Source organism: Cryptomeria japonica, chromosome 10, assembly GCF_030272615.1.
Source record: "Cryptomeria japonica chromosome 10, Sugi_1.0, whole genome shotgun sequence".
Taxonomy (NCBI): Eukaryota; Viridiplantae; Streptophyta; class Pinopsida; order Cupressales; family Cupressaceae; genus Cryptomeria; species Cryptomeria japonica.
The window spans coordinates 203,306,358-203,318,531 of record NC_081414.1 but is presented as its reverse complement, the minus strand read 5'-3'; the positions used below and the strand labels follow the sequence as shown (position 1 = coordinate 203,318,531).

Here is a 12,174-nt window from a genome sequence, read left to right as displayed (position 1 = left end):
TTTGTATGGAGCCCTCAAGATCGTTATGTTGAAATATGCAATTAAATGTGTTTTAAGTTGTTGCTGATTGCTGCAAAGAAAAATGGGTTGTACTATACTTTTTTTTACGTGAGGGCATATGGTAAGATCTATACAAGTGTATAAATTTCTCGTGATTTCTTCATAAGCAGTCTTTTTAAAATCTATTGATGCCTCAGACCAAGCTAAATTGCTCAAACCCATTTTGCCCTTGTTGAGGAAGTCATGAACAAGGTTAAGACATAAAATGTTAGTTTACTACAAACATCATTGCAAATTGTGTCAGTTCTAGCAAGCTTCTGATGGAGAGATTCCCTATCATTTTATGGAGCCCACATGTTGCACATTGTATTGATTTGATCCCGGAGAATATCAGCAACTTCCATGGGTTAAATCTGTTGTAGATAAGGTCAGAAGATGTTTGCCACAAATTATTATGCTGCCAAGAATACAACTTGCACAACAGAACTGTAATTACATTCCATAATCATTGAATAACGTAGAGAAATATACAGACAAATATGGATTTAATGCATAAGTAGCGTTCAGCAAAATAATTTGTCTTAGTATAGGAAGCACATATCACAACAGCAACCCTACCTTGACACTGGATATGCTATTTGTAAAATCAACAGTTGTCAGTTAAGTCAGAACCACTGATCCAACCAATCATAACTACAATATTAAGTAAAATATCTAAGCTGACAATTAATAAACAACAAAACAAGATGACTACATAATATTAAATTTATTAATATGAACATAAAAATGATAACAATCTACAAAAGAACTAAAAATATGTTTACCATCAGACTGGGATACTATATATGATTAGTATTATACAGATGACAAAGATCTTGTTCACCCAATGGTGACTCAATTAGCCACAATCTTCTCACTTTGCAGAACAATTGCTCACAATTGAAAAATCAAAAGAATATTCATTTCTACTGAGTCAATATAATCTAGTTTTATCTATGCTCCCCCAAGTTTCAGGGACCAGGATGGCAAGGGATGGCTATTAAATAATAGGGAAATTTTAAAAAATATTGAGAAATTTCAAATATTTGTATCATGATTCATAACATTGATAAAGCATTCATCATAGACATTATAGAAGCTTAAAGCATAACATTATACTTAAATTGAGATTTCACATGAGAACTGACATGAAGTGTTTTCATGGAATCCAATGTTCTTAGGATATGCACAATAGATTTATTGAAAGGGATATATAAACTTAAAACCATATGCAATGGGAAAGTCTCCAATCTAATCAGTTTACACTTACCAGCATATTCCTAGCCTGTGCTAAATGGGGCTTTAACCAAAACATAAAAGATATAGAAATTCAGTTGAAGTTGCAACTGGCTTAGAAAACGTGAATGCAAAAATTGAAGCATAGACTGGTACACAAACCAGAATAATTGATTTCCTCAAGAAATGGAGTCACATATATGGTAAAAGATTGTAAGGTAGATATAATACAGATATAGAGAAAAGAGCGATGGAAACACAGTAAGCAATTTGGTGCTAAAGAGCCCAACTCCTCAACCTTTGTACCTGAGCAGAAGTATGGGCATTCTCAGGCATAGTAGATACCAGATTTGTTTTGCTGAATAAAAACTAAAGCTATATGTAAACTCTAGATTTTCATGCATGCACAAAGTGGAAACACAGACACAGTAGGAGAGTTGACCAAGAAACATTTGATACCAAAATTGAATGTGGCCGAGTTGTATGTGATTGTTATTTTCACAAAATGGGCTTGATGAGAGAGCTTTTGAGATTTTCAAATAAGTGGCTGTCCTCTCAAACTATTCCCAAAACAAATAATTTGAAGCACTTTTTCCTTCAAGTATCGATTTTACTACAATGTAGACGTGTATGAAACTGTGCAAGTACTAGCTATTCCAAGAATCCCTTAATAATAATAAGTATATTTCCTTCTATTGCTAGATTGTATCTAAGACTAATTGAAAATATGTGTTTTATTAAAAGCATGTTAAACTTTGCTAGGCCATAGCAGCTAACCATTCCCGGGGTGATCAAAGGACACCTGGATGTCCCCTGGCTGTCTCAAAGATGGCTAGTCATCCACTGACATCCCCTGAAGTTTTTGAAATGCTTTGACGTTATCAAAAAGGGCACAGAAAGGGAACGTTTCCTAGGTGTCCCCTAGTCCCCGAAATGTCCCCTGCAGGAAACAAGGGTACCAAGGCAGGGGATGTGTCCCTAGGAGCACTGAGTTTTCCGAGTCACTAAAATGACATGCATATAACACGCCTAATTTTCGATGAGAACTTTTGGAAAGATGCAAAAGAGGTTATGGGAACATCAAATTCAGTAGTTCAGATTTAAACAATGGTTGATATGAAAATCCCCATAGATGGAACTTTTGGAAAGATGCAAAAGAGGTTATGGGAACATCAAATTCAGTAGTTCAGATTTAAACAATGGTTGATATGAAAATCCCCATAGATTACCTTTAGGAGGTAATGAGTATGACAAAGGAAGCAATAAAATCAACATTATATATGATAAAGACATATAGATGCCACTAGATTTTGAAAATGCTTCACCCCTGAGCATCACCTAATGCAATGACTGCTAAGTGGACCATTCATGCTCATTAGACATCGATTTGTGTGGTCTACTACTGAAATATGAGTCAATGAGCTTGACTCAAAAACTATGCAATTGAATCCTAATAAAACATCATCGCCTATAGATGTCACACAATTTTGAAGATGGTTGATGTGAAAAAAGTTTGCATATTATCTTTAAGAGGCAATGGGTAGGGCAAACAAGGGAATCTCATATAGGCATGATAAGGGCATACAGATGTCAATATAGAATATTCTTCATAAAAAGTGGGATAGACAATTGCATTCCCACTTCAATGTTGTTGGATAATTTTTAACCAGGTATCTGTATTAAGAAGAACCATTGAAGGCTGATTCCAAGGTGAAAAGGGGATAATTTGCATGCATCAAGAGGTTCCATCATGATCATTCACCAATTCTAATTGCACATGGTGAAAACCCATTATTCAAGTTCCAATGGAACAACACCTTGAATAAAATTCCAAACAATTTCTAGTTTAATCTTTGAGATTTTATTTTTAATAAAAACACTATCTTATTTAATAAACATTTCAACATGGTAAATAATATGTCAGACCAATGGTGGAATTTGTTTGGCAATATGTTCTTGATCTGTAGAGGGTGGACGTTTAAATTCCTAACCATGCTTGTAGTGCTCTCACTTGTGAACGTTGTTGGAGCATGTGTAAATATATACACTCCAAGAAATGCCAAGAAAAGAATCAAAAGTAAATGAATGATCTAGTATTTGTGCACCACAACCTTTGCATTCATATCAAGCAATTGCAAGATTAAGTTATAATTCAGAAACAAGTTTCATTGACTTTGATTCTTTTTAATTTCAAGGATTTGCATTTTTATCTTCTTTTAATAAAACACTATAATATCAAGTGACAAAAGTGGGGAAGGAACTCTACAGCTGGTGAGGAAGACTTTGAGTCATCCTCCATGAGAACTCTTGGAGCTTCCTTTTCTCCTGCAAATGGGTCTGATTGGGTTTCTTCTTCATCATGGTACCAGGATCAATTCTAGCTCTCTTTTATTTGCCTTTAATTCATTTTTTGTGATATATTATTTGATTTTGTATTTGTTTGGTGTGTGAGGTGTTTAATCTCTGCACTGCCTTCATATGTCAAATGGGTTGGTAGTGAATGGTTTACAATTTGTGTTTGATTTATTAACAATTGCCCTTCATATTAACCTCCCCTGAATATGAGAACAAGTGAAACCGCTTCTTGGGTGGCTGATATGCATCTGCTCTGTCATTAATGGAAGATGAGGGAGAACCAAAGAACTCAAGTCTGCAATTAGAAATGGCAGAGAAGAGGAAGCTAATAGGCAGTTAGACAAATTTACAGATCGTGATAAATTAGTGATTTGCATTCTCAAGGGCGTTGAAAATCCTACAAACAGATTCTATAGGCAGAACAGACCACAGTAGTGCTAGAGACAACATGCTTCGCAGCTAATCTATGCTATGGAGGAGTCATTGACAGCCAATTTAGGATAAAAAGTCCAACAATGGAGGAAATAAGGAAGGTAGGATACCTCCTAATCCTGAAATGTTGGGTATTTCTCCTTACAAAGAAACAAAAGATGTGGTTAGAAGATTAAAAACAAGGTTAAAAATTGTTGCTATTTTCTTTGTCTCCGTCAATAAATAAGTTTTTCCTTTAAGAAAATTCTTTAATGTGCATTGGGATGGAGGAAAAACTGATTATTTATTCGACATTGTATAGATTGATGCAACTTGGTTTACTCATTCTGTTTTTTAAGAATTTTAACATGCAAAAATGGGTCTTAAACAAGCCATTTTGGAACATGGGGAGGTTTCTTTTTAGGCCATGTCCTAGAACCCTGAGCTAACTCCTATGAAATCATTGTGCATATAGCACCCAGATGGCATCCTATGAAGTCATTGTGCATATTAAACCCAGATGGCATGAGGTACATAACATTCCTCCTCAGCTGTGGTCGTTGATCCTACATGCTTCAAAATCATTGGATGAGCATCTGCAGGTGGAAGAAAAAAGATTTACCCCACCTCACCTAAATGCTAGTGATGGGGGAGCATCCAAGCTCACAAGCAATCTAATATCAACCAAAAAAAATTCAGATTTTGTTAAGGACGTCACCATGTAGAAGGGCTTAATGGGTACTTGAAGTTTCAATTTGGTGAAGAAAAAATAAAAATTGGCTAAGTTATGAGAATGCGGGTTTTTAGTCTACAAGGGGACTTGTGGAACTTTGATGTGGAACCGGATATCTTTACAACCATTTCTAAGTTATTTTCTCACAACCAGTTCCAAGTTATTTTCTTGCAACCAATTCCAAGCTGATCATCTGCATTCAGTCGCTTTGCGGGAACTTCAAGCCACTTGGAATTGCGGGAAAAATCAAGTGAACTAAATTTTTAAGTCTTGATAACCATTTCGGATGAACTATTCTGATAGTGACATCAACATGACACAAGCAACTGCTTTGCGGGAACTTCAAGTCTTAACTAGATTTGAGGGAAAAATCATGTGAAGTAAACTTCTAAGTTTTGATCACCAGTTTGGAAGAAGAGTTCTAATGGTGATGTCAGCATGGCACAAGCAAATGATGATGTCAACATGAGGCGAAGGTCACTTGGCAAATGATGACGTTAGCATGACATGAGCAAATGATGGCATCAACGTTGTATGGTCTACAAACAAATCAATTGAACTAGATGTGTCTATAGATTAAAGATTACATAATTTACATTCAATAAGCAAAGGAACAACTGAAAAAAGGACAACGATGAGGTAATGATGATGTCAACAAGGTACAAACTAAGTTACCGATTCAGGTACGGATACGGATTCACAGGTACAACAAAATAAAAAATTCCTTGGGTACGGGTACGGGTACGCTCACACACACACACACATATATATATGAATTAGAATAATATCTTTCTCTGTGTTATTAATGGTCATTTAAGTTGTTTCTAATTTCGCCTCTAATTAACAATTGTTTCTTTTAGAAACATCGTCTTTGTAACTCTATTTAAAGGAGCTTTGTCTCCTCGATTAATTGAACAACATCAATTCTTTGAAATCCATATGCTTTTGCATCTGTATTATGGTATCAAAGTAGAAATAAAAAATTTGTTTCGAAATTTTTCATCACTGAAAAAACAAATCTAGGGCCTGCGATTTTTTCAAAATTCGAAATTCAAATTTTTTTTCTAAAGGGTTTTCTTTCAGGCGGTTTTTTCTACTGTTCTTCGTGTTTTTTGTGGCGGATTTCTTTTTAACTAGACCTTCGTCCCACGACGCCATTAATCCTTTGTGCGTGACGCGATTTTTTCCACCTGCAAATTTTTTTTCTGCCATTTTTGGACGAAAATCTGCATTTTCGATTAGGGTTTTTACCCTTCAAATCAAGTCGAAATTTTTTTTTGATTGCAGATACTTGTGGGTTTTCGAGAGCTCAACTAGGTTGTTTTCAGAATTGTGGGTGCATCGTTTTCTGTGCCTTGAATTTCGTGCCAGCAGATTTCAATTCTGATTTCAAATTCTTTCTGGGTTTTTCGCAAAGATTTATGGGTTGTCTTCGGATTTTTTTTGGGTCAGATGTAAAATTTTCTCGAAATCTGTGTTAGTCGTACTTCATCTATTTTTTGAAGTCTGTACCTGTATCTGCCTCTATTTTCTGCATTGGAATTTGTGCCTGGACTTGTCTCAGTGCATTGAACCTCATACCTTAGGTTTTGTGCACTTAGCATCTTCTCAGTACCTTGTTTTTCGTGCCTCGAAAAGCATGAAGATGGCTTATGGGCATCGATGATTGTTTCGGTTTTTAATATTTTTTTACCTGAAAAAAATTTTGATGGGTTTTAATTTTTTTTCCTTTAAAAAAGTCTCTGGGTTTTTAAATATTTTGTCCCTGTAAAAAAAAATCATGGGAGGGTTTATGATTTTTTCCTCAAAAATTGTACTTTGTTGCAGTCTGTTTTTCGTCGCACCTAGAGTTGTTGTGCGAACATCTGCACTAGTCTCCTATTTGCAGTCTATTTTCGGGCATCTTGCTCATCTGCAATAGTTTGGCGGGTTTGCCGATTTTTTCCGCAAAATCGTGACAACTATTCTTGGTGTGTCTCTAGTTACAGGGAGGAACAGTTCTCCAACATCAGGTTGGACGGTTGGTGTTGTTTTGGGTATCTCCAGAAGTTCTACAGTTTCTGGGAGGGTTGGTGGCAGACTCATCTCAAGTGGCAGAGTTAGTGGCAGGCTCTTGTCTTTTGTTGCAGCGTGTTCTGAGAAGAAGGGGGCAACCTTCTCTATTATTTCTCTTGGTAGTTAGAACAATGACCATTAAGGGAGGGTATTAGAATAATATCTTTCTCTTTGTGTTATTAATGGTCATTTAAGTTGTTTCTGATTTCGCCTCTAGTTAATGATTGTTTCTTTTAGAAACATCGTCTTTGTAACTCTATTAAAAGGAGCTTTGTCTCCTCGATTAATTGAACAACATCGATTCTTTGAAATCCATATGCTTTTGCATCTGTATTAATATGTTCAAACATCAAAATTATAAAATATAAACTATATCAGTGTATAACTATAAGAAGAGTGATACCCGTGTTCTTCATCAGAAGCATCAAAGTCAATATAAACAATTGTTTCAATTTCATTTGAACCACAATCAATTGGATAGCCACTACCACTAGCTGTGTCAAGTGCAGCATCTAGTTCAATTTCATTTTTCAAACATTTGACAAAATGCCAAATCATTAACAATACAAGGAAAGTGATTTCACAAAATATAAGCAAACAGCTGCCACATATGCATAATGTAAATCAACTGAAGTTAATCTCAGTAATGCTCATAAAAAGTTTACTAACCCCATGTTCATATGTATAGCTCACAAATGCAACTGAAATGATATTTAATTGCTTGCTTTCTGGCATATTCTGATAAAAAATGATGTCACAAAGTTGTGAGAGTAAAACCAAGGTTTTAATTTATGAAACTATGCTTGGGTACGGCCCTGGGTTCTTCCTAGGTGTCTGGGTTCTCTGTGGGTCCTTCACAAAGAACCCGGGCACCCAAGAAGAACCCAACCCGTACCGGAACCGTACCCATACCCAAATAGTACCCATACCAAGACCTGGGCTAAAACAGAAGAATCTGGTATCTTAGGGTACAAAATGTCGAGTTTTTCATGTGAACCTGACTATTAAACAAGTTATAACAATCTTGTTCAAATAAATGTTAAACTATCAAAAGATGATATGATGATGATGTCAACAATATACAAAGTGTGAGATTTTTCAAATGAACCTAACTACTAAACAAGTTATAATTATAATAATCCTATTTAGATGGATACTAGACTTTCACAAGATGACATAATGATGATGTCAGCAAGTGAACCTGACATGTCTACAAGTTACTAGTTTTTCAATGTTTCAAAAAATTATAACTATTTTGTCAAGTACTATATATATATGCACCATCATCCCCTCACCATCCCCAAACCTAGGCCATTGGTCCCCCCATCCCCAAAATCTCAAGTCTCCATGGAACAATGTTATGTTCTAAAAGAATTTGTTCACCTCTAAGAAAAACAATTACAAAGTTGAAAAAGCTATTGTCGTAGAATCATCCCTAAGAAGCTAAATTATTATGATGCCTTAAACCTTGAAAGAGATATTACTTTAGATGAAATTTGTACTATTGTAAAATCTCACAAAAATGGCCAATCCCTTGGCATATATGATCTTCCTATCAACTTTTATAAAAACAAGATTGACTAAATCTTTGTAAATCTTCTAGAAGTCTATAAAGAAGTTATTCTAGTAGATTCCTTGGAAAGAAATTAACAAAGGTGTTATCAAACTCCTCCCTAAAGATAGAGATAAATCTTTGACCAAGAACTAAAGACCTATAACCTTGGCTAATGTGTTCATAAAATCTTAGCCAAGGTAATTGTAGTAAGGCTTAAATACATTCTCTCTAAGATTATCTCACCTCCACAAACAAGTTTTGTCAAAGATAGATATATCTTAGAGATCATAATCTCAAGTTGGGAGGCTATGGATAGGATCAAAATTCTAGTCAAAATATGTGTACAATCAGACTTTGAAAAAACTTATGACAGGATGGAATGACTCTTTATCATAATGGTTTTAAGAGTTTTGTGTTTTTAAATTTTAACATAAGTTTTAAAAAATTATGGAACCCCCATTCATGATACTTCAGCCCAGGTGAAGGTAAAGGGTACTTTGATCGATCCTTTTGATTTATATAGATGGACAAGGATGCCCATCAACACCCTATTTGTTTCTTATTGCTTTTAAAGTTATGCACTTTTTGATGAGAAAATGTTCCATTGACCCTCCTATAAATGTGTTGTGATCCCAGATGGTTCTGATTGCAAATAATACTTCTTAGTTTCCTTGTTTAGAGGAAGATAATTTTTCAAATTTGTTGAACAGACATGATGTATATTTGTTTCCAAGACAAAAGGACGATTAGGGTATTTGTTTCCCAACCAATTGATAGAGCTGTACACAGACATGATGTATATATTCTAAAACCCCTCCTATGTGGTTTGCTATGAATTGGTTGGGAGACAAATACCCTAATCGTCCTTTTGTTTTGGCACCTTCATTGTGCGAAATGTAGGATTGGGGTTTTCCAAATCTTGAAAAAGAAGTTTGGCAAATGGCAAGGTCATTTGCTCTCTATGGCTGGAAGAGCTCAAGTATGTCAAAAAGAACTTTTTTAAGTATCTACTCTGCTTCATCATGGTTGCTTGGTAGTGCACAGGTTAAGAAAACTACACAAACAAATTAGAAGTTTCCTTTGGCTAAAAGAACGGGAGAATAAAAAAACATATGTTGTTTCTTGGAAATGGTGATGTCTCCCCAAACTTTTTGGTGGAATGGAGTTGAGAGACTTGAAGCTTCGATGTTGAACTTTGCCTATAAAATGGATAGTGAGAGCCTTTGACAGCCCTGAACCATGGAAAGTACTTGGTCCAAATAACATAGGCCTTGCAATGCCGAAGAAGAAAAAGGATCGGAGGGTGCTTCATCCACATGATTGGTTTTTTGGTAAATTCCAGCTACAAAATCAGCTATTTTTTTACGTATATGGAAGGCTGGGGAAGATATAAAACACCTTCTTTCTGGTCATGATACTTATTTTAAAAGGATTGGCAAGTGTTTTAGTTTTAGGCCCATCTGGTGGAATCTCTCTCTCAATAACAAACTTTTATCAATAACTAGAGGATGGTCTGCAAAGATTTAGTTCTCTAAGGGGTTCAAAAACTTTGGTGGCATATGTGCAAATGGAAACTTGTTAACCTGGGAAGAGATTAAAAACAAGTTCTCTATTCCAAACTCTTGAAGTAAAGCTTTTTCTATGGTTGCTAGCATTCAACATTGAAAAATTGGATAAAATGTGGTGAGATGGCTCCCTTCTTACAAAAGTTGCTATTAAAAAGATATATTTGATGTTTTTTGACACCCAAGTAATGAATTAACACTTTAAATAACAAATGGACTCCTGGTCTTTCTCCATGAGACCGGAAATCTATATTTAATCACATTTTGTCTTTTTGGATTGAACCCAAGAAAGCTTGCTTTAGATGGTTGTTACTGTTACAAAAACTTCTTGTTGGCCTTACCGTTTCTGTTTGTCAATTTTGAAATGTGGATGAGTCTTGCCTTCATTTATTTTTTGTTCTCCATGAGACCGGAAATCTATATTTAATCATGTTTTGTCTTCTTGGATTGAACCCAAGAAAGCTTGCTTTAGATGGTTGTTACTGTTACAAAAAGTTGCTGTTGGCCTTACCGTTTCTGTTTGTCCATTTTGAAATGTGGATGGGTCTTGCCTTCATTTATTTTTTGATTGTCCATATTATAAGAATGTTTAGAATATGTTTGTTTGTAATAAGTCTAGATGAAATAATAAGCAGAGTTTTACTTAGGAAGAAATTTTGTTAGATATGTTAGGAATTTTCATAGAAAGTTGAGCAAGTTTTGGCTGATTTTATAAACTAAGACTTCATATTTTCATGGAGCTAGATATAACAATGAATTTCAGAACAAAAGGATGTGCCTTATTAACTCGTGTGATAAAGTCACCCTCAATCTTATTGTTGTGCTGTTTAAATGGTCATCGCTGTCCCTAAAGACAAACTGTACAAGCTACTAGACTAGAGGTTTATTATCCTTCATGTCTGACATCATGCTAGTTAAATGGTGACCAAATACAGAAACGAATGGTGGACAAACCAAGGATTCTAGTGAAAATGATAAGGACCCTTATCATATAAACAGAGACGGTTATGTTGACAATGCCCCTACTAATACCGTGGACAATAATCAAAATGTTAATTGAATAGATTTTTCATTGTTGGCCTAAAGGATTTTTTATTGTTGGCATTGTGCATTACTGAAAGCTATATACATTCTTGTTTTGCGAGTAGTTTATTCAGAGTGTAAATTTTCACTAATGCTTCTGGATCTGGCCCCGTAGCATATTCAATTCCCATCGTTTCCAGTCTCTATACGGAGCCCCTCGTCAGAGCAAAAGGGTACAGGTCAATGCTTGACCTATGTACATTCTATATGCTATTGAAATTATGTAGCAAAGATCGCTTACACTAAACCCTATAACACTTCTGAATGCGTAGCATATTTACTTCCCAATGTTTCCAGTCTCTCTAGAGAACCCCTGATCAGAGAAAAAGGTTACAAATCAATGCTTGAGCTTTGTGCATTCTATACGATGTGGAAGTTATGTAGCAAAAATCACTTACACTAAGCCTACAACACTTCCCAATTCAGTTACCCAGATGTCCAAACACAGATCATACAAGGTGAAATTGCAGCATGGCTTTTCATGTTCATTGTATTGACCCTCATATTCTGAATGTGCACAGTAACATATCACTAAAAGTTCAAGCAAAGGCCTCTCCTCTTTGGCGATAAAAGGAAGAAAACGTTGAAAGAAAAACTTACTTGGATGGAGAAGCACGCCATGGAAGTGTGCAAAGTCCACTTCTGCCTCCTAAAAGCGAAGCGCCCAACTTTTTATCGGCTAGGCAGTGTACAGTAAGCTTGTGGGCGGGGTTGTCAGCCGCCAGCTTCAACATGGCAGGTGAAAGAGAAAGAGCCATGAATGCTCCAGATAAACTCAAAATCCTTAAAAAAGAAAAGGGCTCTGCAACAAAGAAAGGGATTATGCCCTCTACACATTTAAGACTTTTCAAGTGACTGACTCAATTTATATAACATACATATACTTTGAATACTGCAGAGTATGTTGGCTATGAAAAACGTCAAAATTGTTTTGTCGTTTTTTCTTGAATCCTGATGGAAATGGGTAGCTCACGTGCTTCAAAAGTCCCATAGTGACAAAAAGTTGAGCCCAATGTATTCCCACAGATTTTTATTCTTTTAATTAATTTAATGTTTCTTTTGTCTTAAAGTGTATGTGGCTCTTTGCAGTCTTGGTAGCTTTTTATGTTCTCTAATTTCAGTATTATTTAAAACAAAATCAA

At 35.4% G+C, this 12,174-nt stretch overlaps 1 protein-coding gene across 1 annotated transcript in view; it reads right to left on the bottom strand.

The window, feature by feature from the left end:
* Nucleotides 1-11,958, bottom strand: part of LOC131031450 (bifunctional aspartokinase/homoserine dehydrogenase 1, chloroplastic) — a 183,087-nt gene extending 171,129 nt beyond the window's left edge. The window contains exon 1 of the mRNA XM_057962568.2: nt 11,633-11,958. Coding sequence (XP_057818551.2) covers nt 11,633-11,790 — 158 coding nt within the window. The 5' untranslated portion in view covers nt 11,791-11,958. The remainder of the gene's footprint in view (nt 1-11,632) is intronic.
* Between the last annotated feature and the right edge of the window lie 216 nt (nt 11,959-12,174).